The 26,677-nt window shown below is 45.2% G+C and overlaps 1 protein-coding gene across 2 annotated transcripts; it reads right to left on the reverse strand.

Moving 5' to 3' along the window:
- Positions 1-6,701: 6,701 nt before the first annotated feature.
- On the reverse strand, positions 6,702-26,668 carry PELP1 (proline, glutamate and leucine rich protein 1). 2 transcript variants are annotated; one of them, XM_063112020.1, is made up of 17 exons: positions 26,404-26,668; positions 22,068-22,132; positions 21,604-21,709; positions 17,724-17,873; positions 17,401-17,472; positions 12,141-12,200; positions 11,685-11,835; positions 11,357-11,486; positions 11,123-11,210; positions 10,568-10,656; positions 10,371-10,487; positions 10,110-10,257; positions 9,806-9,965; positions 9,003-9,058; positions 8,636-8,842; positions 7,012-8,508; positions 6,702-6,851 (listed from the first exon to the last, which is right to left on the reverse strand). In XM_063112020.1, exons 1-17 carry the CDS (start codon positions 26,650-26,652, stop codon positions 6,759-6,761), a joined length of 3,438 nt encoding a protein of 1,145 aa, XP_062968090.1. In that variant the 5' UTR covers positions 26,653-26,668; the 3' UTR covers positions 6,702-6,758. The 2 variants fall into 2 exon arrangements, with proteins under 2 accessions (XP_062968090.1, XP_062968091.1); XM_063112021.1 differs by lacking the exon at positions 10,371-10,487.
- Between the last annotated feature and the right edge of the window lie 9 nt (positions 26,669-26,677).

Below are 26,677 nucleotides of genomic sequence, written 5' to 3' on the forward strand. Positions count from 1 at the left end.
TTTCGTTCTTTTTTATGGCAGAGTATTTTTCTGTTCTTTTGATAGTGGCCATCCTAATGGATGTGAAGTGATATCTCACTGTGGTTTTAATTTGCATTTCTTTTATGATTAGAGCAGTTGAGAGCAGTTGGGCATCTTCATATGCTTGTTGGTCATTAGTACGTCTTCTTTGGAGAACTGTCTATTCAAGTCCTTTACTCATTTTTTAACTGGGTTATTTTCTATTCTTGAGTTATGAGTTCCATATATGTTCTGGATACAATCACTTATCAGACATATAATTTGCAAATATTGTCTCTTAGTCTATGATGTGTCTTTTTAATTTTTTTTTTAATGATGTCCTTTGAAGTGCAGGAGTTTTTAAATTTTGATGAATTCTAATATATCGATTTTGTTTTCTTTTGTAGATTGTGCTTTTGATTTATATCTAAGAACTCTTTGCTTAACCTAAGGCCACAAACATTTTCTCGTAAGTTTTCTTCTAAAAGTTTTGTATTTTAGCTCTTACGTTTGGGTCTATGATCCATTTTGAGTTAATTTTTGTATAATGTGAGGTAGGGTTCCAAATTATTCTCTTTACAAGGATATCCAGTTGTCCCAGCACCCTTTGTTGAACAGACTATTCTTTCTGCATTGAATTGCCTTGGCACATTTGTCAAAAATCAATTGCTCATAAATGTAAGGATTTATTTCTATCTAGACTTTCAGTTCTATTCCATTGATTTATATGCCTGTCCTTATGCCTGGACTACATTGTCTTGAGTACTCTAGCTTTGTAGTAAGCTTTGAAATTGAAAAGTGCAAGTCTTCCAACTCTGTTCATTTTTTTCAATGTTGTTTTGGCTATTTTGGGTCCTTTGTAATGTCTGCTGGAGTTTTGATAGGATTGTGTTGAATCTGTACATCTATCTGGGAAAAGTTTTGTATTCTGCTATTCAAACTAAGAAGTAAAAAAAGCAACCATAATACTGAGGTGCTCTGTTTATGTAATAAAAGCAACAGTTCAGAAAAGATAACATCCAAGAAGTATGCAAAATAATCTCACGCAATATTGGTGGTTTTTTTCGTTTTTTTTTTTTTAAAGAGTCCTTATCTTTTAGAGATATATACTGAAATATTTATTGATAAAACAGTATGTCTGGGCCATTTTTTAAAAAAAGAATAACAAAAGGATTAAAAAATAAAATAAAATGAAACAGTAAGTATATTGTCTGGGATTTAATTCCAAATAATCTGGGTTGGGAGAGTTTTTAGCCATGTGTTGATAATTATTGAAGGTATGGAAGGGGGAATCCATAGTATTATTCTCTTTAATTGGGATATGTTTGTAAATTTTCATAATAAAAACATCAAACAAAAAAGTAGGATCAAATCATGACATTATCCTCAGATTTTTTTCCCCTAGAATTAATGCTTTCGCCTAAAATAGTCTAATAATAAGACTTACAAATTTGGCTGGCCTTGCAGACTTGGCTGTCTAGTTAGCTCAGTTGGCTAGAGCATGGTGCTGATAACACCAAGGTCCAGGTTCCTGTACTGGCCAGCCACCCAAAAAAGAAAAGAAAAGAAACACATAAAATTATTGTAGAGATGTCACAACAAAAGATAAGGAATAGAATATATTTTCCCCTTGAATCCTCTCTGCTCTATAGTAGTTTAACTCTGTTTTCTCCTATGTCCACTGCAATGCCAATTAATCATGACATGGTTATAACTAATCCCAAACTCTCTTTTCCTGCTGTCTGCTGTCTAGTCAATTCCTGGCTTCCCCACCTGTTCCTTTACTTATTTGTTTCATTCATTTCACAAAAATATGTGTCTACAGTGTTGTTACAAGAGCAATTGTGTCACCTATTCAGCCTGACCCAGAAGTTGAGAGGTCTTTTTGAGTGCCAGCCCTCAGAGTTCTGCAGAAACTGAAGAAGTGACGCAAGCAGTAAAACGAAGTTGGAATTAGGTTTGTTTGGGTTTGGTTTGATTGCATTCCAGTGGTCAAAGGCCCCACCCTTAATGACTATGTGGAGAGAGATGAAAGGAGAGACAAGCTTGATGGGAGCCTGACAGTCTTTCAATCCTGCCACAACCTGGACCTTATCTTTGCCTGACATATATGGCATTCTTGTTTAACAGGTATCTTTTCAATTAAAAGTTATAAGTCTCCTGTTAGTTGAGATTATTCTTGTTTTTGACTGGAGAAAAAGGAAGAGGCAAATACTAATTCTAGAATCTAATGCTTTAGCAGCTAAGCAGGAGTTTGCGGAAGTGGCCCATGCTGTGGATATAGGTGGGGGGCAGGCAAGGGATGAGGCTCAGGAATGGGATAAGGGACAGAGTTCATGTCAGGGATGGGGGACAAAGGTACCTGTGACTTGATGACATAAAAAGCTAAAATTCACAAACAGCTATAAAGGACATTAGAGGGATAATTGAGGAAATTCAAATATGGACAACATATTAGGTAATAATACCCTCTCAATTGTTAAAATTCTTGTCTGATAATTGTATTGTGATTATGTAAGAGGATGTCCTTAGTCTTGGGAAATACTGTACAGATATTTAGGAGTGCAGAAGCATTTAAGGGTAAAATATCATAATGATGCAACTTACTCTCAGATGCAACAACACAAAAGAATGGGCTGGACTGCAGGGCACCCCTGGAACCGCACACCCTCCCTCCCCTGGCCCCTTGCGAGCAAGGAGACTTTGAGGGGTGGCTCTCAGAACACAGATCCTGTGGAGGCTACAGGTGCCACTTCCCCTGCCTTTGTCATCAAAGGCTCACATTGATCTTCAGCCCTTCTGCTTGGTTCACTTTCCCACTTCCAGTCTCCACCAGCCTGGGCCCTGGTGAAAATCTGTTTTCAAACGCTGGATGAGTGACCTCTCTACAACCTGCCCAGGGGATTTCCCTAAATAGGGTTTCCCTGCAGCACCCTCTGGATAATGTATGTTAGGCATTCTTTTCTCCTTGTGTTTCCTAGCAAAATGCTTGGCATAAAGGAGGTAACAGTGAACAGAAAGTAAATGAAATGTTTGCGTGTGTGATAGAGTGCAAGAGGAAGCAGCCCATTTTCAGTCCTTCGTGATTATGTTTGGTCTCCCTAATCTCATGCCATTCTAATGTTTCCCAACACTTTATCTCAGTTTTGCTTTGTGTTTCTTCACCTTTCTGACCCCAACTCCTTCAAGTCTACCATATCCTCTGTTTCTCCTGCTCCCGTGTAGTAGTAGCACAGTGCTTAATCCACACTTTTAGGTCTCGAACACTAAGAATCTAAACCCATAACATTCTGGTCATTTCAGCCCCCATCAACCAGCCTGGAGGTCACTTGCTTTCATTTGTCATACTCCAACTACCATCTCTGTCTATCCGTCCACCCAGTGAGCCATTAATTCATTCATTCATTCCCCAACCTGTACATGGTACTTCCTGCCACACATTAGGCTAGGTGCTGGAGAGAACAAAATGAAAACTACACAGTCACAGTCTCCAAGGATTTCTCAATCTCCCAGGAAAGAGAAGGGTAAATGGAGAAATGCAATGAAGTGAAATCATTATATTATTTTAGAGTATTAATAGGAGCCCAAAAAGAGAGCTGCCGGGGTCATGAAGGGGGTGGGGAGAGTGGGAAGATACAAGGATATCAGAAGGGCTTTGGAGAGCAGTGCCTGTTGTCTGGGCATTTTGGGGGCTAGGCATTCTGGATAGAAGGTTGGGGAGCTCCATCAATACTAGGGGGCTGGGGCCAAAAAGCAGGACATTTTGATGTTTGCACTATAGCAAACGAAGTATTTAAGCTTAAAAAATTTTTTTAAAGCTTCCTAATGTTTCAAATATTTAAAACTCTGTGGAAATGTTAACAGAAGAGCAGTAAAACAGACATCCATCTACCCTTAACTTACACTAATCAAATATTAGTATTTCGCCACATTCAATTTCTCTACATCTGTATTTTGTCTTTTTTTTTGGCAGCTGGCCAGCATGGGGATCTGAACCCTTGATTTGGTGTTACAAGGCTGTGCTCTAAACGACTGGGCTAACTGGCCAGCCCTCTGTATTTTGTTTTGTTCACTGCTCTACCCCCAGCTTGTAAAACAGTGCCTGTCACTGAACCAAAACCAAATTTCTGGTTTTTATATTGTACCATAATCATGTGAGATGTAACCTTTGGGGGAAACTGGGTGAAGGGTATTTTGTCACCCCATCTTCTCTGTACCATCTTTGCAACCTCCTGAGGATCTATAATTATTTCAAAAAGTACTATATCAATGAGAAGACGGTGCCTAGTACATAATTGGTACTCAGTAAATATTTGCTGAGTGAATAAATCCCCATGACAGTGAAGTTAAGTGATTTCTATTAATATATTAACAACCATCATGTAAAAAATAAAAGGAAGGATTTTTAGACATATTTGCTTGTGTACGCATACAATATCTCTGGAAGAATATGTAAATACTGATCATACCGGCTGCTCTAGGTAGAAAATCTGAGTGGCTGGAGAACAGGGGTGAGATGACCTCAAACCTTTTGTACCTCTTGAATTTTGAACCATGTGAACATATTATCTATTCAGAATACAATTTAAATTAGAAAAACTTCTGTTCTAGCCTCTTCCCCAGGGTCAACATCAACTTTATCTATCTATGGTTTCCAGAAATCAGGTTCTTTCCCTTTTTGAAAAAAATCATTATTGGAAGAGTTTTCACATTTCTCCACCTTTGGCCTTGCAGCAATCCTTACTTAAGCTTTTAAATGGCCTTCTCCACCTAAAGGAAACTCCTCTTCAATTTGTATGAGAAAAAAAAACAAATAGCTATCATGCATTTTAGAAATAATTAGGAAAACCTGAATATCACAATATATACAATATCACTGAATTACTATTACTTTTCTTAGGTTTGATGGTGGTATTGTGATTGTGTGGGGAAATGTCCTTAATCTTAGAAGATAATGTTGAAGTATTTGGAGAGGGCAGAGCCATGATTATCTGCAACTCAATTTCGCATAGGCCCATGAAAAAAAGAAATGTGTATAAATATAAATGTATTACACGTCTACACATCTATATGTATAGTTATACGGGAATAAAAGCTAACATGGCTAAATGTTAAGAATTGCTGAATCTAGGCAAAGATTACATACTGTACTATTCTTACAACTTTTCTGTAGGTTTGAAATCTTTCAAAATAACTAGTTAGGGGAATGAGGGTTTAAGCCCTAACAACGTTTCCAAAAATTAGCTCAAAAACCACCCCCTCAAAGAGGCTCTTCAGGATACATGCAGTTGGGAGAAATGATTCCCTTTTCTGCATTTCCAAGGCATTTTACTGTACTTACGTTCATACACCAACAGAGTCCTATGGATTGAACTGTGTCCCCCAGTTTATTAGAAACTTAATCCCCACTATGACAGTGTGAAGAGTGTGGGAAATCCTATTATGGTAGTTGAAAGGTGGGGCCTTGAATAGGTGATTAGATTTTAAGGACCATGCCATAGAGAATAGATTAATCCATTGATGATTTAATGGATCATAGGCATGGTTTTGATGGCTTTGAAAGGACAGTGACTGAGGTTAGTCTCTCTCTCTACTCAGGCATCCACCATGTGAGACCCTGCATTGCTGTGTTGTCACCAAGAACAGGCCCTCACCAGACATGTTCCCCAGACTTTGGACTTCCCAGCCTCTGAAAATGTAAGAAATAAATTTTATTTCTTTACAAATTATCCAGTTTCAGGTATTTCTCTTGTAAGCAATAGAAATAGACGAATATACTGAATGAGTGAAAAATTCATGGGGCGGGCCGAGCCCATGGCACACTCGGGAGAGTGCGGCGCTGGGAGTGCAACGACGCTCCCGCCGCGGGTTCGGATCCTATATAGGAATGGCCAGTGCACTCACTGGCTGAGTGCCAGTCATGAAAAAGAAAAAAAAAAAAAAAGAAAGAAAAAGAAAAATTCATGGGGCCCTCGCTCAAACCCATAAATCTTGGTTGGCACCCTCTCCTAGACACACCTCTAGATTCCTGCTCAATCATGCATCACAAGGCCTGGAAGAAATATTAGTGCTTAAAGGGACCAAACACTGGCTGGGAAATGTCCAGATCCCTCGAGTGGGTAGAATGGGAGGAGGACTGGGATAATGTTAATGAAAGGACAAGACTGGGAAGAGCTCATTCTCCATACCCACTGTGGATGCCCCCTTGAGATGCCCAAAGATAAAATTTCACAGAGTTCAATGACTAAATTCCTCTTTTCATAATTTTCTAAACTTTCATTGCAATCTCTCAGCCTTTTTCAGACCAAGGGCTGTGTGTGCATGTGTGGATGTGTTTACACAAGTTCAGTCACTAGGACAATTAATGCCATCAATTCCCCACACATTTCCCACTTCTAGATTACAAACTCAAAAGCAGGGCTACATCTTCCAACTCATCGCAGTCTTTACTAGACAGGCAACCCTGCATGTATTTAGCATCAGAAATGAAAGAGGGCAAAAATTCTAAAATTCTGACACTAAATTGCTGAGTGACAGGACAATCTATTACCCCTTTAAGTCAATGCCTCCTCCTCTGGACAATGGAGACAACAGGACAGATATGGAAACATTTGGGGAATACTACAGATACCTTGAAAAGCCCAGAAGACACTTGGGCTTCTGGCTAGGGACCCAGTTGTGGCAAAAGGCAGAAGCAGCAGTCAATATCTAAGGACATAACTTTATTGGAAACGAGGGTTGGAGGGTGTAGAAGAGGGCTAGGAGTCAGGCTCTGTGGTAGGTGGTGGCTTCTCGTCATCAGGGGGACAATCAATGAAATCGGCCAGCATGGCAGCTGTGTCATCCTCTTCCTTTTAAGGACAAAGACAAGATTTGAAAGAGACACACACACACAGAGGGAGTGGGTCAGTCTGGGGCAAACCTCTTCCCTAACATGAACAGCTGCAACCCCTTCTCCCGCCAGGCCCACCTGCCCACCCCAGAGGTGCTCTCTTTGCCCGGCCCTCTCACCTTTTCCTGGAGAGCTGCAGGCTCTGACTCTGTCTCCATCACTTCTTCTGTAGATGTCTCTGGTGGGGGTGGTGTCTTGTTATCCGCATCCTCAGTCCCCTCTTCCAGCAGGGTTGGGGGAGCAGAAGGCTCTTCTTCAACAAGCTCCTGAGGAGGTGACCCTGCTGCAGGGCTTCCCCCTTCCCTCTCCACCTCCCCCTGGGAGGGGAGTACTTCAGGGGCCAGGGTAGGGGCTGTCTCAGCCTCATGGTCCTCCTCTGCCCCTGGCTCCTCCACTTCCAACAGCAGCCTGGGTTCTGGTTCTGGCTCAGGCTGCACCTTGGGGGACTCCGGGGGAGGCAGAGCCGGAGGCAGGGTGGGAGGCAGAGGTCCACCCTCTTCTACCTCCCCTCCTGCTGAGCCAAACTCCAACTCTTCGACCTCTTCCAACTCTTCCTCCTCCTCTTCCTCCTCCTCTTCTTCTTCTAATTCACCTTCTTCTTCCTCAAATTCCTCCTCAAACTCTTCCTCCTCCTCTTCTTCCTCTTCAAAATACTCTTCTTCATCCTCTTCCTCTTCCTCAAAGTCTTCTTCCTCCTCCTCTTCCTCTTCCTCCTCCTCCTCCTCTTCCTCTTCCTCCTCCTCCTCATCACTGCTGTTGATATTAATAACCGTCAAATCCTCTTCCAGGGCTGGAGGCCCTCCCCCACCAGAGGTCCCTTCAGGGACCAGCTGGGGTGGAGGAAGTGTCACAGGACCAGGAACAGGTGGGGGTGGGAGCGGAGGCGGTGGGAGAGGCCCTGGGGCTGCAGAAAGCTCTTCGGGCTCCTCCTTGGCTGGCACAGGAGGAGAAGCTGCCGGTGGCCCAGCGGGGGCTGCAGGTGGAGGTGTAGTGCCTGAAGGCGGTGGGGGTGGCAAAGGCGGCAGCCCCTCAGGCACTATCACCACACTGTCATCAGAGTCACTTTCCAGGGAGATCTCTACGTCGGATGCCTCCTCCTTATCATAGTGGACAAAGGCTGGTCTGGGCACTCTCCCCCCAAAAGTTTCATCCGGGGGTATAGCAGGTGGAGAAGTCCCACTAGGAGCAAGGACAGGGTCCTCGTTTGAGCCTGCTCGGTGGTTCTCAGGGCCAGGAAGGAGCCTGGGCGGGACAGACACCAGGCCTGGGACAGAAAGGCCTAGGTGGTTGGCTGTGGCTGGAGGTCCAGGGCGTGCTGAGGGCACGGGGCCTGCGGAAGGCATGGGGCCTGAGGAGGACATGGGGCCTGCAGAGGACATGGGGCCTGCAGAGGGCATGGGGCCTATGGAAGGCATGGGGCCTGTGGAAGGCATGGGGCCTGCAGATGGAACAGGGCCCGAGGGATGGAAGGGAGGGGCCCTGAACGGAGATGGGGCCTCAGGAGGGGGACCCGGGGCAGGCGTGGGGCAGGTGGGGCCCATGGACTGCAGGGGAGGAACCCGGGGGTGGGTCAGAGCAGCACAGGTCACCAGTGCTTCTGAGCAGAAAGAGGAGACCTGAGGAAGGAAGAAAAAGAGAGTGTGAGTATCAGCAATACAGGGTCACATGGGGCCAGAGAGGCAGGATCCATCAGCATCAGAAACAAGAGAATCCAGTAACCAAAGTGCCCCAATCAGCACTTACCTCAAGGCTGTCTTCTCGCTGGCCAAGGGAGAAGGCTTGCAGGGCACAGGTGAGAGGTGGCGGGCAGCGAGGAGAAGGTGCCAGCAGCAGTGCCAGCAGCAGGCGGTAGAGTTCACGGCGGCAGCAGGAGCTGGTGTATGGGGAGCTGCCTAGGACCTCACCCTGCTGGACACCCATGACCAGGGGTAGGACCAGATCATGCAGTCTCTGGAAAAGACAGAGAGCACACCTAGAAACAGCGCCAAGACTACCCAACCCTTCTCTGGCCTACTCCCAGGTTGGAGTGGACCAGCTCTGAGGCACACACCCCACCATGTACAGAGCGGTGGCCCCTTCCCCAGCCCCTACGGGACCAGGCTCCACTGACCCTGTGAGTCTCCTCCTTGATGAGAGGCCCACACATGAGGACGGTCCGACTGAGGCCTGGAGAAGGAGAGTGGTGTGTAAGAGGCAGGCTGCTAACAGGATGAACAGCACAGGCTTCTGAAGCACACCGGCCAAGGTGAGCACTAGCTCTGCCACTGCCACCTCAGGCAAGTCACCTCACTTCTCTAAGTCGGCTTTCTCAACTATAACTGCTACCTCTACTACATAGGGCTGCTGACAATACTTAAGTGAGATAATATAGGTAGAACATTATAAATGTACATTTATATAGTTGGGGAGAGTTGGCTCTTCCCTTCACACGGGGAGGAGTGACAGGCAGTGAAATACACAGGACCCAAAGGAAAGTCACCCATTAACTGCACAGTATCTGTCTAGTAACTTCTGTTTACAGCTTAGCAGTTGCACTGGAAGCAGAAGCTCCAACAGGCAGCCTGCCTGGGGAGAATGTAAGCTCCACAGGCAGGGGTTTCCTCCCAAGTGCTACTACTATACCTGGTACATAGAGTGGACGTGCAAAGTGTTTGCTGAATAAATGAGATAACTGAGACCTTGGAGGAGCAGTGTAAACTGTCAGAACCCTCAGTCTGACAGCAGGACCCATGATTCCACCTGAAGTCCTGGAGCTGCATGGCTGCTTCTGCTTCTACTCTTTCTCCTGGCCTCTCTGTAGGGTTTTAGCTGGCTCTGCATTTTATATACACCCTCTATAAAGCAGGCTGGTTTTGGGTTATCACTCCAGGCCATCGCAGAGCCCTAAGGGTCTGGGGCACAGGGTTCACCCACCTCTCAGTGCTGCTACACACACATCGCTGTTGGCATTGCTATCTCCTTTCCGGTGGCTGGGCGGGGCCGTAGCCTCCCCTAGATCTAGCTTTAGCTTCTTGGGGGCGCTGGGCTTCCCGGTTTGTAAACCCCCATCAGGGCTCCCCCGGGGGCTGCGCAGCTGGTGGTGGAGAGAAACATAAATCACACACACAGATACACAGGAAGGAAGGACAGAGTTGGGAGACAGAGTCTGGTGAGAAAGCACATTTGGACAAAGGGCACAGGATGAGAGTACTGGGATGGGAGCCGAGGCCTCACTCACCTTCAGGGTATCAGCTGGTGGGGAGATGTCACTGAGCAGGTGGGTGAGCAGGGCCTCTCCAGAGGCTCCCCCCTGAAGTATGCCTGCCGAGGCCCCACAAACCTGTACCCACAGCTCTAATACAGAATACACCTTGGTCCGAATGGTACTGTGATATGAGCAAAGAGGGAAGGTTACAAATGGAGAGCCAACATCCCAGAAGACCAACCCACCCACATACGCTCACCCCTTCTCCTCCTTATTCCCTTCCTGGAGGGTCACCTGTAAGGCCTCTCCTGGCCTGGAGGGAGGGTATCCCTATCAAAGCTCCAGGCATTGAGGACCTGGGGAAGCAGGCGGCTGATCAGGGCCCCAAAGCGCAAGAGCCGGCCTCCACACCTGGGGGCAGAGACGGAAAGGTGACCCTTGTTCCCAGCATGTCCCAGTCCATTCACCACACCTTGCCCAGAGCCACTCACGCGAGGATGAGCGCAGAGAGCAGGTCCAAGGCTTCAAGATGGATAGATGGCAGCAGTAGAATCCGCAGGGGACCATCTCCAGGCAAGCTCTGGAGAAACAATTGGAAAAATAAGGAGCCAGAGAGAGAGAGCCAGAAGAGGTGACAGAGGGGGTGTGTGTGACCAGGTACATAAATACAAATAGGTAAGGAACCCACCCTCTGACCTAAGTCCTCCAAACAAAATCGAACCTCCATCCTCTAAAACAGACCCTGGACAGCGGGTAAGGAGAGGAATGGATGAGCCTCTCAACAACGACTCAACAGATCCCCAAATTCACCCTCCCCTAGGGAAGCATTAGCCACAAGCAGTCCCGCTGTATGAGAACAAATCCACTCTGACAGTGCGCACATGTGCTGGGGAAGCACCGGGAGTGATGGTACTTAGATAAAAATAAGGATCTGTGTGGGACAACTTCAGGGATAACATTGTTTGAGGAGCTTTAGGTCCCACACTACTTTCTAGTTGCCAGGGGTCCTAAGCAAGGGCTCAGAACAGAGGACAGGTCTCACTTACAATATTCTTGCCACTGACACTGAGTGTCCGGCAGATGACATCCAGGATTTCCTGCACAGGGACGGACACAGGAGCCCCAAACTCTGAGCTAAAGAGAATCAGAGCAGGGAGCCCCTCAGAGCAGGCTCCCCAGCATGACTCCAAACCCACCTTAATCTCCTTCCTCATGATGAAGACGCCTCTCCCATCTGAACCCTTCCTGCTCTAGGCCCCTGCTCCAACACCCACACACACCTGAGCATGAGCCCCAGGCAGCGAGCCAGTCCTGAAAACCTCTGCCGAACCTGGAGAAGGACATGGGCACCACCATCTTCTGAGGGCGAAAGTAGCGTCTCTACTCCAGGGACTTCATGCTGCATAGGAGCTGGGCAGAAACACAGCCTCCTTGTACATTGTCTCTCTTCCATCCCCTCCTTTTTCATTAGTGGTGAATGACCCGCCAATATTCTAATCCATTCTGCCTAGACTGATCAATTGCCTCACCCACCTCTCTGGGCCACCCCGTTCCCTCCTGCCAAGCTCCCCAATCACTGTTCCACTGACTACCAGCCATGGTCCCTACCTGTTTCTGCTCCCTCATACAGGACCCCCAGCAGGCTGTGCAGTGAGGCCAGCAGGCTGTGCAGCTCCTGCTCCCAGCTCTCAGTGTGCTTCAGGCCCTGGGAAAAGCCAGCGCCTAATGAGGGCAGCCTAGAATAACACTCACAGGCCAACTGCAGAAGAAAGGGCAGAAAGGTGGTCAGACAGGAATCCAACCCAGCCACAGAACCCCCAACCCCACTAATGCCCAAAAGAGACAGAGATCAAAGAGAGCTCTGAGGGAAACATGAGAAGGGACAATGAAGCCAAAGAACTCAGATGGGCGTGTGAAGGCAGCAGTAGAGGCCTGCGCATTTGAACAGGGACAGAGGTGAGAACATGGTCCCAAAGCAGTAATACACAGAACAGCTAAGGAGGAGCCATAGGAGATGCTCCAGGCTCAGATCCCCAGGCTCTCCATCTCCCTCCCTTCTTTTACCTGCTGGAGCTGAGGGCTCAAGGCATCCACGCGAGACAGGAAAAATGAGGCTAGCTTGCCCTGGACGAGGGGGAAAAAGGAAGAGGCTAGTGAATCAGCTCCAAGAGCCAGAAACATACACCCTGGCCATTCCCAACAGCAAACCCTAAGCTCAGGTCTTTTTCTTTCCTACAGACACAGGAGGCAAAGCACTCTATAGGGCACTGACGCCTGGGACGAGACATGCTTTGGTGGTAGAAACACATCCTGAATGTCAGCTCTGGTCCTCAGATTCCTGTTTAGGGGGAAAGGGTCTGGCCCCTACCCCACAGACAGCTGGGTTCCCTCCTGCCAGTTTTTGTAAAATGATAGTCATCTCCCTCAAGCCAAAAGGACACAGAGTGCTGAAAAACAACAATCCTTACACTCCAGCTGTCTACCAACTTAGACAGAGACACGAGAGTCCAAGCTGAAATTGAGGCACTATCCAGAGGTATGAGGGCAGGTGAAGGTCAAAGAGAAGGGTGGGCTGGTGGGGGAGAACTAAGGCAGCAAATCTCACAGCAGCAACCTGTCAGTCAGCAAACATCTTCTCTGCCTGCTATGTGTAGGCACCAGAGCAGGAGGAGTGTTTAACCTGTGGGCCACAATTTATTTGGGGGTGAGCTCAAAGGGGCCTGTGAACATAGATGAGAAAAAAAAAATTACATCGTTTTCACTAATGTATCAATGAAATGAAGTGTTTCCTTCAATTATAAATGTAGACAAATAGTCACAGTAATATCAACAGTTCCTGTGACTATCACCAGTAAAACTCACTTATTTTCATTTCACAATATAATTTTAACATATCTTGTCTTTTTTGTGACCGGCACTCAGCCAGTGAGTGCATCGGCCATTCCCATATAGGATCCGAACCCGCGGCGGGAGCATGGCAGCGCTCCCAGCGCCGCACTCTCCTGAGTGCGCCACGGGCTCAGCCCTAATTGTAACATATCTTGAAATCTTGTTCACATGCATCATTAATTTGAAATTATGGTAGTTATAAGACCTGCCTCTAGATCTTATTATTTAACATGTTAATAAAGAAGCACATACTATTCTATCACAATTTTTAAAACTATCTTGATAACTACATTTCAACAGAATCAGTTTCCCTTGCAATTCCATGCATTTTGACAAGTACCTGGAACCAAACTGGCACTGCTCAGAGTGGGGACAGAGAGGGAGTCAAGAGGAATGACACTCAGGCTAGGGAGGATGGGACTGAGCTGAGCTTAGAAAAAAGTAGAATCCATATAATGAGGCCAGACAGGAAGAAACACCGGGGAAAGCTATAGAATCGAAGATGTCAATGGAGAAGCAGACTGAAGCCTTAAATCCCAGACTAGGGAATATTGACTTTTTCCATGGGGTGGAAGAATCACATGCACAAAGGTAAACTCATGGAAGACAAATCAGCAGACACATCAGGCACATGGCAGCAGACTTAGGGAGGAAACTAGGAGCAGAAGCCTACATCAGTGTGTGGTTCAGAAATCAACATTCCAAAGACTCTCTCCTACCTACCCTGTGGCAGGAACTACATTTAGTTTCCCCGTTACGCTTCAGGATTCTTACTGACCATGAGACAAGCACTGTTACAGCTGATCCCAGGCAGGAGAAGATCGAGAATGATGTCCCATGGGATTTGGAGAATATTTGCATGTCTGATGTGGTAGGGTCTCAGAACACTTCAAACCAAAGAAGAGTAACCACCCAAGGTCTCCTGATTCACCAGCTTCTCCAAGGACGATGGTTCTTAGAGGGCTGCCAAAGCCCCAGCTATAGTGGCACTTGGCTCTTTTGGCCAACTTACTGCTCATGCTTTCCCTGAGACTCCAGCTCAAAAAGCTGGGCTGAGGCCAAGAGAAGTCTGCTTATGTGACTGCAACAAAGCAGAGTACAGTGAAGTGACAAGGCTCTGACCACGAAGTCTGCCCTGACTGACCCACAAAGCAAGGTAATGGCTCACTTGGAACTCAAAACATGCGTGTATGCACGCAGACACACACACAGAGTATGTCCTGGGTATCTCTCAAGAGTGAAGTTAGTCTTCTCACTTATTCCAAGGAACTATTAATCAATTTGGCAGTGAGGAGGGAGTAAGGTAAAGTCTCTGCAGGGATTGACTTCATGGGCTCAGAATGCTTGAGACATATCATTTGGGAAGTGTAACCCTGAACTTGGAAACTGTAACAGCTCTCTGGGAGCATCTGAGGCATGAAAAAAAGAAACACTTCAAAACGGCAATTATTGAAATGGCAAAATGGAAATTACTAAGTTTCCTTAGTACTGGTCTACAAAATTTTTCCAAGTACAAATTGCCCTGGGGCCTTTGCACAAAACAGTTTACCTGAGGTGCTGGCAACAGTCAAAGCCAAAATCCTCAACAGAGAGTTCTCTAATGACACTTTATTCTTAGAGAAATAAAGGTAGTCATACCCTGGAGCACTGCATGAACGTTTTATTGTTTGGTTTGAAAAACATACACCATATCTTCAAAACTACCGTGTCTGACAAAAAAATTATACATGGATTCTCCTGACTACTCACACTGAAAATTAAGAGGCAACAGCAGAGGAACACTTGGCATTCTAGTCTCCATGAATTTCAGATTTCTACCCTGGAGGTAACACTCAATTCCCCCAACCCCGCCTACATGGGGGTAAAGAGAGGTGATACCAAACACAGCTGAACTGAAATAGACATTTGCAGTAAAATCTCACAAATTTTCAGTCAGGGACAAACGGTTAGCCTGTATAATGTATGAAGTTTACTTACAGAACATTTTGTAAGAAAGGCAGTTTTTACTAAACAGTAAAATTTCAGTTAAAACAAAAAGCTTTCAGGTTGGCTGGTTAGCTCAACTGGTTACAGCACGGTGTTCATAGCACCAAGGTCAAGGGTTCGGATCCCTGTATGGACCAGCTGCCAAAAATAAAAAATAAAAAATCTTTACCAATGTTTGGTAAAATCCATGAGTTACTCCAAACACATTACTGACAAAAGTCTTGTCCTGCCTACCCAAAGATTTTATTAGCTGTGATTAGTGGCATTCATATGAAAACAAAGAATCAGTAAGGACATGACCCCATGCTCACTGAGAAATATCATCACCTCAGGGACTTTTCAGGTACTGCAAGTAACCAGTTACCAAAGCCATAACAAGGACCACTTCCTGACCACAGCACACATGCCAATGGAGCTCCGCACCTAACTCAACCTTCTCAAGCCAGCGATCTACACAGTCGCTAACAATTGATCAGAGCTGCATCAGTGTTGAAACCTATCTGCCCTGGTTTTGCAATTACCACACATACAAGCTTGTGTTTAAGTCACTTAATCCCTCTGAGCTGGTTTCCTCCTGTGTAAAATGCAGTGATACCAATTCCACAGAAAACTTAAAATGATAAAATGAGACAACACATCTTAGACACTCATCAGAGTACCTGGCACATAGTGGATACCCACTAAATACCAGTTCCTTTTCTTCAAGAGCTTGCTTTCTTGATTTGATCATAAAACCATGAAATCTTACTTTCAAGACAATTTGAATGGCAAACTCCCCCTTCATTGATAATACTGATAGCTGACAGTTAAACCACACCAGTTATAAAAAATATTACTAATTTGCTACAAATTACAGCTCTCTATAGATTCGTGCTTCTGACTAACGGGCTGCCCAATGGTTTGTCAAACCAAAGATGTGTATAACAAAGTGAGAGAACATTTAATCTACAGAGGAAAATCTACTTCTCTTAAGGAACAGCTGCCATCAAAAAAATGTTTGGGGGCCTGCCTGAGGTCCTGAGGCATGGGGCCAGGGACCGACCCCTCCTCCCGTATCCAGGCACACTGCCGCTGCCACGGGCCTGCCTGGGGGCCTGAGGCGTGGAGCCAGGGACTGACCCCTCCTCCAGCAACCAGACAAGGAGCACAACAAAAACACCATTTCCATGTAGATGGCCCACCACAGACACCACAATAGCCACAGCGGCCGCAAAAGCAGCTAGACGCCACAACCACCGTGCAGATGGCCCACCAGCTACTCGAGTACATTGACACAAGGAGAGTCATCAGCGGAGACCAAAGAAAAGAAGAGGACGTCTCTCTCCACAAAGCCCATTCCAGAGTGACAGAAGCAGCATCTACTCTAAGATAATAGTGAGGGACCTGAACACACCTTCTGAGCACTGGACACATCATCTAGGCAACAAATCAACAGAGTAACCATTACTCTTTCAGAAGGAGAGAAGAAATCTAGGGTTATCTCAGGTGGGGGGGATGGAGGGAGGGGATGGGGAGAGATTTGACAAGGAGCATAAAGTACGATCTGTAATAATACATATGCTAATAGTAGTGACTTGATCAACTTACATCAACACTGAACCTCAAAAATATGTATACTCAATTATGACTCAATTAAAAAAAAATTAGAGAGTAGCCTTACAACCCCAAGGTCATGGGTTCAGATCCCCCTACCAGCCAGCCATTAAAAAATAAAAGGGCTGGCTGGTTGCTCAGTTGGTTGGTATAGCTGACATCCAATTATACTGCAAATAGCAAATGTGCCAATTACAAATGGCCCTTCAACTGTTACTGCTTTGATAGAATTTGTAAACCATATCTGTTATTGTATATCCTTGTAAATAAAACTGTGTAATTCTTTCACTGACCTCCTCCCTCATACACCTGACCCACATACACCCTGCCCATCCGATCTAGGAAGGCTCTGCTGTACAGTCATCTTGTGTGGGTCATGACAACCTAGAGGAAGGAGTGGGGAAGTGACAGAGGGATTTAGTCAAGAACATAAGGAGAAAGAAGTGTTGAGGGAGTTATCCTAGGCAAGGAGTGAGTCAGGAAGGCTTCCTGGAGGAAATTACAAGAGCTTCAGGAACAAAGAAAGGATGATATAAAAATGGGCAGGGCATTCTAGAGATACAGAGAAAGCAGGGCAGAAAGAGGAAGGAGACCATGATGAAGAGCCTGGGCTTCTGCATCAGACATAGGTTCTGATCTGTGCTAACCTTAGGCAAGTTACTTAATTCCTATTTCTTTATCTATAATGATTAGATGAAATAATTGCTACAGGGCGGTATAATCATAGCTGTGGAGAGATAGGTGACTTTAAAAAACAATCCGAAAATAGGTGTTTAGAAATCTCAGGAATGGAATTGAGGTAAGAAAGCTATCATGACTTATGTTGGTGGGAAGAGGAATTTCCATGAATACTTACTTTGAGAGAACCACAAGCCCGAGGAAAATAGATCATACAAGCCTTCATTCCCTCCAATGCTGATTGCTCACACTGTGGGAAAAACAGAAAGTAAGGAAGAAGGGACAGGCTGACAGCCCAATACCCCTGTAACTCCCCATCTCACCCCTGCTCCCCGCAAGGTCCCTTCTCCATAAAGTCACTTTTTCTTGGCCCCTCCCTCTTCTTACCTCTTCAATCCTATTCCCCAGTCACTTCCCATCACATTCTTTAATCCAAACAGTGGGAGTGAGGGCAAGCACTTCCAGGGTCCAAAAGGTGGGGGGACTGCGGAGGTGTCTCACCTCTAGTCTGAGGCCCAGCAGGGAAGTGAGAAGGCCAGGGAGGTGGTTAATGGAGATGTCCCGGAACAGCGTAGGAAGCTGGGCTGCATATCGGAGCAGGTCCCTCAGGACAGCCACAGCCAACTCCATTGTGGGGGGTGGGTCCTGGGACTAAAGAGCAACAACACCACAACCTCACCTTGACTTTACCAAGACAAGGAATGGGGATAGAATAATATGGGGCTTTTGAAAAACACCACAGTTAATGTCAATATTACCATCAAATCCACTATCTGTAGGAAAAAAGGGCATGAGAGATATGGAGTATCCAAAAGTAACATATATGTTGTTTCTGAGGCGGGTTTTTTGGCAGCTGGCCAGTACAGGGATCGCACCCTTGACCTTGATGTTATCAGCGCCATGCTCTAACCAACTGAGCTAACCGGCCAGCCCCAAAAGTAACATATTTGAAAGAACAAGGGTCTACATTTTAGTATTAAGGGTATCTGAGGTCCTAGGAATTTGTTTGGGGGAAAAAAGCAACAAAGCCTCACCTTAAAGATCTGACTAACTAGAAGACATCAAGAGTGTTTTGATTCTCTCACACTATATTTCTCTTCTAGGAACAGAGAAGAGTACTTTTCAGACTGAAAAATAAGTCTCAGACACAACAAAACTTCCCCATCTCTCCAAGCTTGCTTCTAGGTGGCTCGAACCTACCCTGGAACTCATAAAGAAAAAACTATTTGGATTTAGATGGACTTTGCTGGAAAATTAACATGTATCTAAGGAAAAAGCATTTGGCACGTGTCTCCTGCTAGACCAGAAAAGGCCATGTGTCAACAAAACAAATGAGAGTGCTTACGAGGAAAGTAAGAATAGATGGGCCTACCAACTACAAATGGGCCTTCAACACTGTCCACAAATCCTCCTGCATTTCTCCCTGGCTAGCTCCCTCCATTACTCAAATCTCCTCCAACTTCGAACTCCCAGCTTCTCCCACCACCGTCACCTCTTTAAAATCTTGTCTACAACTTCAGAGAGAAAACCAAAGCCCAAAGATGGGAAGAGCCTTAGCTTCCCACCCCCAAGCCTGAAAACCTAATCCTCATACTCATCCACCCACTCTCCTCCCTCCTACTAGAGGAGGTACTCCCTCCCCTAACCAAGAACAATCCCTCCACCATGCTGTAGACACCATACCCTCCCTTCTTCTCAGAACCTCACACAGCAACTAGCTCTCTCTCTCCTGTATTTCTAGCCAGTCCCTCTCAAAAAGATTCTTCCCACTGACATTTATATGTGCTCAAGTATCTTCCATCTTAAATTTTTTTTCCTTAGAAAAAGAAGCAAAAAAGAGAGAAAGAAACAAAAGAAAAAAAAATTCTTTCCTTGTGCTCATACTCCACTTGCTAAATCCCAGTAACTGTCAAATTTCTCTCCCTTATCATTAGAGCCAAAGGTCTTGAAAGGACAGCCTGTCTTCCCTACCTCCACTTCCCTTCTCCCATTCGCTTCTCATCCCATGCCCATCTGGTTTCAGTGTCTACTGCTCCACCAAAAACACTTTCACTACGGCCATACAACCCTGGAGATGCTACTCTGATAAACAATTTTCAGTCTACGTCTTATTCCACCTCACAGGAGCATAAACAGAAATGACTCCTCCCTCTCCCCTTGGTTTCCATCAAACCCACAGCTATCTCCTTTCTGCACTCTGTCTCAGTCTCTTTTATAAGATCATCATTCTCTACCTGACCATTAATGTGGTGTGCCTTAAAATCCAGTCCATACAAGAACTCATCTTGATAATCGCATCCTCATCCTTGGCTTCAACTCCCATCTAAATGCTGAAGCCTCTTCCCCCTTGTAAAACATACCATCTCAAGGCCCCCACCCACTAGAGACCATACTGAGACACCTGGCTATTTCCATTCACACCAGATTAGAGATGCTTACTAAGAGGGCTTCTACTGAATGCCCAAGGCCATAGACATGGTATTTTCTCCCCTCCCCTCTGAAACTGGCTGTCTTTCAATTTTCTAAAATCCAGAAGTCATCCTGGATGCGTCCTCTCCCTGACACTAATCAATCATCAGGACATGTCCACTTTGCCTTTAAATCTCTCAAACCCACCTACATCTTGTCAGTTCTACTGCCACCACCTAGTCCAAGCTACCATGAATGTTCTCCTAGATTACTTACATAGCCTTCTCTGTGGTCTTTCTGCTTCTGTTCTGCTCCCTTCTAATCCTTTCTCCACACAGCAGCCAGAGTAAAATTTTCAAATGAAAATGTGATCACCACCACCTCCTCCTCACCGCTACTACCTTCGATGAATTCCCACTGCTCTGAGAATAAAAACCAAAATCCTCAGCATGGTATACAAGGCCATACATGGCGTGGTCCCATCTACATACCTCCCCGGGAACATCTCATCAACTGCAGCCACACCAATGTGCTTACAATCTTCAAATAAGCCAAGCTCCTCTTCTCTCAGGACTTCTGCACACTTAGAACACTTTCTTAGCCTAATTAACTCCTATTGATCAGTTCAGAAAAGCCCTCCCTGAACCTCTGACCCCGATCACCATCACCCAAACCACCCCAGTTGGGGTCAGATTTTCTTGTTATTTGTTCTGAGAACTACAGTCTTTACCTACATAGCACCTACCTCAGTTTATCATTTCACACCCATTTGTATAATTATTCAATTAAAGTGTCTTCCACTAGAAAAGGGATCAGCAAACTATCGTTTGTCAGGGTCTGTTTTCACAAGGTCCACAAGCTAAGAATGGTTTTTACATTTTTAAAGGGTCGGAAAACAAATAAACAATATGCAACAAAAACCATATATGGTTCACAAAGCCTAAAACATTTATTATCTGTAAGCATTTACTTCATAGAAAAAGTTTCCCAACCCCTGCACTAGACTCTAAGCACCATGAAAGCAGGGTCCATGTACACCTTATCACTGTCTCCCCATAGCTTAGCACATCATCTGCCAAATGTGCTCATAAAATGCTTGCTGAATAACTAAGATTTCATCAAAGGATGTAAATGTGTGTAGGGAGTGGGGAATTAAAATGTTAAAAGAGAACAAAAGAGTAAGCCAAAAAAAAAAAAAAATCAAACCTAGAAAAAAGAACTTTAGAGATGTCACTTGTTAGAAAAGCTAACAAAGAAGTGAAACTGTCAGAGGTTACAGAGTATGAAAGGTCAGACGAATTAAAATAACCCCGTGGATAAAAATATCAAAAAGTTTAAAAAGGGGGCCGGCCCGTGACTCACTTGGGAGAGTGTGGTGCTGATAACATCAAGTCAAGGGTTAAGATCTCCTTACTGGTCATCTTTTAAAAAAAAATTTTTGGGGGGCCGGCCTGTGGCTCACTCGGTAGAGTGCGGTGCTGATAGCACCAAGGCCACGGGTTCGGATCCTATATAGGGATGGCCGGTTTGCTCACTGGCTGAGCGTGGTGCTGACAACACCAAGCCAAGGGCTGAGATCCCCTTACCGGTCATCTTTTAAAAAAAAAAAAAAAAAAAAATTTTTTTTTAAATAAATAAATAAATAAATAAAGTTTTTTAAAGGATATTTCTTTTTTTTTTTTTTTTTCCGTGACCGGCACTCAGCCAGTGAGTGCACCAGTCATTCCTATATAGGATCCGAACCCGCGGCGGGAGCGTCACTGAGCTCCCAGCGCAGCACTCTACCGAGTGCGCCACGGGCTCGGCCCTTAAAGGATATTTCTATTTGAAGCTTGTCCTCCCCTCCCCCCAGTATCAGGAAACTGCTCCTGATATTCTGTCTTCAGAACTAAATGTCCAAACCACAAAGAACGTACCACATCTAAGATGGAAAAAGATGGGCAGGAGGAGAGAGAGGAGGCTGAATCCTCACCTGCAACACCTGCTGAATGCTCCGAAGCCAAGAAACACAGTGCTGCTGGAACATCTCTGTGGGGCTCTCCCCTACCAGCAGGGACAGCAGACACAGGCCCTCAAACCTTACAAGGAAGAAGAGGGTGATGACAAGTGGGTGAAGGCTAGGCTTCAGGGAAAGCAACTGACTGTTCCTTTATTTTCACTGGGCTATAACAAGACTACACCCCCAGATCCACTGTGGTTTCTAACTCCTAAAATACTTGGAGGACTTGGAGTGAGTGGGAGCAGCAAGGAAAGAAGGGAGCTGATAGGAAACTTGTGAGCTGGAAAAGGTGGAGTTCAACTCAAATGAGCTCACTCTCTTGGGAATGGAGAAATCTCTTAAATACATGGGGTGCTGACAATGGATTGAAAGATGTACATATAGCCCCCTTCCTAAGAGAACATCCCCCTGGAGAAAAAACAGGGTTAAAGACTTACCGAGTTTTGATGGAACTGAGACGTGCATTACTGAGACTCACCAATGCCCCAAGGGCTGAAAGGTTCTAGAGGAAAAAAAACAGGGAAGTGAGTCAGGAATAGCATGTTAAATAGGACACAGGAAAATTCTCCAAGCCCTCTACTGCCCAGCATCTATGAAGCCTTTCTGAAGTCACACCTACTCTGAGGCCAAAAGACCATCCCTAGAGGCCTTTAGCCTTTGCCCTTTTTTCTTGTGGGTAACATACACAGCAGCCTATCCCTCAGCCCTTCCTCAGGTTATATCTTGCCTGACCCCTTCCCCCATGCCCCACCCAATAAATTAGTGCTAACCAGAGGACAGCCCACCTCATCCCACTACCAGACTTCAAAAATGGGCTGCATCACCTCTGTATCACCGGACAGCACCTAGCACAGAGGAGACATCCATAAAGGCTTGCTGAATGGACAATGAACTCATCTGTTATCCTTCTTCTTTCACTCCCAAATGAATCCTCCTCCCCCTATTCCTGGCCTCCTTATAGCTATAAGAATGCCAGCACACACCTAGTCAACCAGAGTCCTCCTTCCAATCCTTCCCTCCTTCCCTCACATTCTGGGAGCCCATGCAAGATGTTTCCTCATAGCCCTCCTACAGGTAAACTCTCCATCCCGAAGGGCCAGACTCCTCTCATGGCACCTGTATATCTCCCTAATAGTACACACCAGTCCTTTCTTTCTTTTTTTTTTAAAGATGACCGGTAAGGGGATCTTAACACTTGACTTGGTGTTGTCAGCACCACACTCTCCCAAGTGAGCTAACCGGCCATCCCAATATAGGGATCCGAACCCGTGGCCTTGGTGTTATCAGCACCACACTCTCCCAAGTGAGCCACGGGCCAGCCCTACCAGTCCTTCATTCAACAAACACATATTACGCACTGGGTTTGGTGAAGGAATACAGAGCTGAATAAAATAAATAAGGTTCTTTCTCTTATGGAGGGAAATGTTCATTTACTCAATATTTATTTAACATCTTCACGTGAGACAGTTTTTAGTGCTGGGTAGCTTATTTTCTGGTTAGAGAAGACCAAAAATAAACTGATAAAGTAAATACATAGTATGTCTTATGCTGCTAAGTGCTATAGGGAAGAATAAAGCAGAGTAAGGAAGGAAAGGAATGCGAGGGGGAGGGAAGGGAGAGAGTACTTTATGTAACAGAGTGAGCACAAAAGTCCTCTCTAAAAAGGCCATTTAGGGAGAGCCCTAAAGGAAAGTGAAAACAAGACATATTATCTTCTCGCCCTCACACACTACTGGTAAAATGTAAAATGGTGCAGCCACTGGGAAAAACAGTCTGGCAGCTCCTCAAAAGGTCATACACAGAATGAACATATGACCCAGCAATTCCACTCCCGGGTATATACCCAAGGAAATGAAAACATATGTGCTCACAAAAACTTCTACAAGAACATTCATAGCAACATTTTTCATAATAACGAGAAAGTGGAAACAACCCAAATGTCCATCAACTGATGAATGGATAAACAAAATGTAGTATATCCATAAAACAGAATATTATTCAGCCATAAAAAAGAATAATGTTCTGGTAGCTGGATGAACCTTGAAAACTGAATGCTAAGTAAAAGAAGCCAGACCCAAAAGGCTAAATATTGTATCATTCGCTAACATAAAATAACCAGAATAGATAAATCTATACAGATAAAAAAGTAGATTAATGGATCCTAGGGATGGAGGCAGCCAGAAGGGGGTTGGTGGGCAATGAGGAGTGACAACCAACGGGTACAGGGTTCCTTTATGGAGTGATGAGTGTTCTAAAACTGACAGCAGTGACGGTTGCACAACTCTGCAAATATAATAAAAACCACTGAATTGTACACTTTAAATGAGTGAATTTTACAGTATGTGAATTAGAACTCAATAAAGTCATTTTCTTAAAAAGGCATACTGATAACCATAAAAAAAGTGTTTCAGGCAGAGGAAAGAAAAGAGCAAACGTTGTGAGATGAGAGCACATTCGGCATATCTGAAGAACAGCAAGAAGGCAACTTGTCGTTGTATGAGAGAGAGGCAGGTGGAGAATAGTAATAAAAGATGATGGTCAAGGTAACAAGGCCAGATCTTGTACAGCCATATAGGCGACTGCTGACTTCTACTATGAATAAGATAAAAACCACTGGGGGAAAGGGCCATTGAACAGAGGAGTGACAGATTATCTGACTTACAATTTTTTTTTTTTTTTTAAAGATGAGCGGTAAGGGGCTCTTAACCCTTGACTTGGTGTTGTTAACACTATGCTCTCTCAAGTGAGCTAACAGGCCATCCCTATATAGGGATCCGAACCCGTGGCCTTGGTGTTATCAGCACCACACTCTCCCAAGTGAGCCACGGGCTGGCCCTACAATTTTTTTTTTTTAAATCAACAACACTTGAGTTACCCTGTTGAGATGGCAGAAGCAGATGAGGTAGGAGACTACTATAATAATCCAGGCAAGAGATGCCACAGCTTGAAGAATGTGGTAATTCATGGAGACACAAAGCAGTCAAAATCTGGATATATTTGAAGGTAGAGCCAACAGGATCTGATATGAAATTGGATATGGATGGAAGATAAAGAGAAGAGGCAAAGACAACTCCAAGGTTTTCCACTTGAGCGACTAGAAAGACGGAGTTGTCATTTACTGAAAAGAAGAATAAAGGGAAAAAAGCAGGTTTGGGGGGTGAGAGTTTCAGTTCAGTTTCAGATAATGTTAAATCTGTGATGTCTATTAAACATCAAAATGGAGATGCCAAATAGGCATTGGGTAGACAAGCCTGGAGTTAAGAGGAGAAATCCTGTTTAGAGAAATGGATTTGGAAGTTGTTGGCCAGGAGACTGGATCAGCTCACCAAGGCAATGAGTTTAAACAGAGAAGAGAAGCAGTGTGAGGACTGGGTTTTGGGGCACTCAAATCTTTAAAGGTCAGAGAAATGAGAAAGATCCAGTTTTTACTGGAGAAGACTGGAAAGGAGTGACCAGTGTGGTAAGAGGAAAATCAAGAAAGAGACGTATCCCAGATGTCAAGTGAAGACAGTTTCTCAAGAATGAAGAAATAATCAATTGTACCAAAACAGATCAAGTAATATGAGGACCCAAATTTGACCTTTGAACTTAATATCTTGATGGTAACCAGTGACCTTCAAGAGTTACCATAATACCCAGCAAACAGTTGTTTTGGCATAGTTAAGCTGAAAACCTAAATGGAAAGAGTTCAATGGAACAACCATCACAGTAATAATCCATTCAGGGAAGAACCTTTAATGGATGCTAAAACCAATGGGTGAAAGGCTCACAAGACACAAGACATTTACTCATCTCCCCACAAGACACTTAATGGAAAAATCATAACTTTACAGTGAAGAAACCTGGCAGATACCACCCTAACCTAGTGATCAAAGTTAACATCACCAGTAATTACACAAATGATATCATGTGCCTCCTGATATGAGGCAGCAAGAATGACATTATTTCTGCAGTATTCCTGCCAAAAACGCATAACCTGAATCTAATCATGAGGAAACAGCAGACAAACCATACTGAGGGGTATCCTACAAAATAACTATCCTGTGCTCTTCAGCTGTCAAGATCATAAGACAAAGACCGAACTATTTCATATTAAAGAAAACTAAAGAGACACGACAACTAAGTGCAACGTGTGGACCCTACAGAATTCTGGACTAGAGTTTTTTCTCTTTCGCTATAAAGGACACTTTTAGTGTCTCTAGTTAGGTTAGAGGCTCCCTGCTATTCAGTTCCCATGTTTCACAGCACTAGTTCATCGCCATCACGTCTGTAATTGGATCGCCTAGTACAATATTTAGTCTTCAGTAAGAACTCGATAAATACTTATTTGTTGAATACGTCCAGGCTGGCCGGTTAGCTCAGTCGGTTAGAGCGCAGACTCATAACCCCCAGGTCTTGGGTTCGGATCCCTGTCCCGGCCAGCCGGAAAAAAAAAAAAAAAAAAAGGAATACGTCCCTTAACTCAGTTGAAACAATCCCCCAAACAGATACCATCAGAAGGGAAAGAGGATGAAGATCATACAGCTAGTGAGTGACAGAGTCTGAAATATAATCCATTCCTGTGTGCCCGGCAAAAGAGAAGTAGGCCCATTTTTTCCTCTGGAGAAATTCACAGCGGATAAAGGAGAAATATTTAAATCTCGTCCAGACTGACAGCTGGATGCGCTTTCTGCACTCAGCCCTCCTCCCCTGCAGCGGCAGCACACCGTAACCCCGCACACGTGCCGCGCCAACCTTCCCACAGGGCCGCGGGGATTCGAGCCACGGACTCACCTGGGCCCCGCCCACCGTCCCGTGCAACCTCAATAGGCACAAGAGCCCGGGCAAATGTGGGACCGAGGGGACTGGGGGATGTACGGGAGCAACGACGGACCCCGTTCGCGGCTGCAGCAACCCAGAAACGCTCTCCAGGAGCAGCAGGCGGAGACGCGGGCCCGAGACCGCCACCGAGACGCCCCCGGTCCCTCCGGGAACCCCAGCCGCGGTGCCCGCGGAGGGCCCACTAAGAACGGCTGCCGCCATCTTCCCCCCGGTTCTAGTGGTGGCG

The sequence above is a fragment of the Cynocephalus volans genome, chromosome 10, assembly GCF_027409185.1.
Source record: "Cynocephalus volans isolate mCynVol1 chromosome 10, mCynVol1.pri, whole genome shotgun sequence".
NCBI classification, from domain to species: Eukaryota; Metazoa; Chordata; class Mammalia; order Dermoptera; family Cynocephalidae; genus Cynocephalus; species Cynocephalus volans.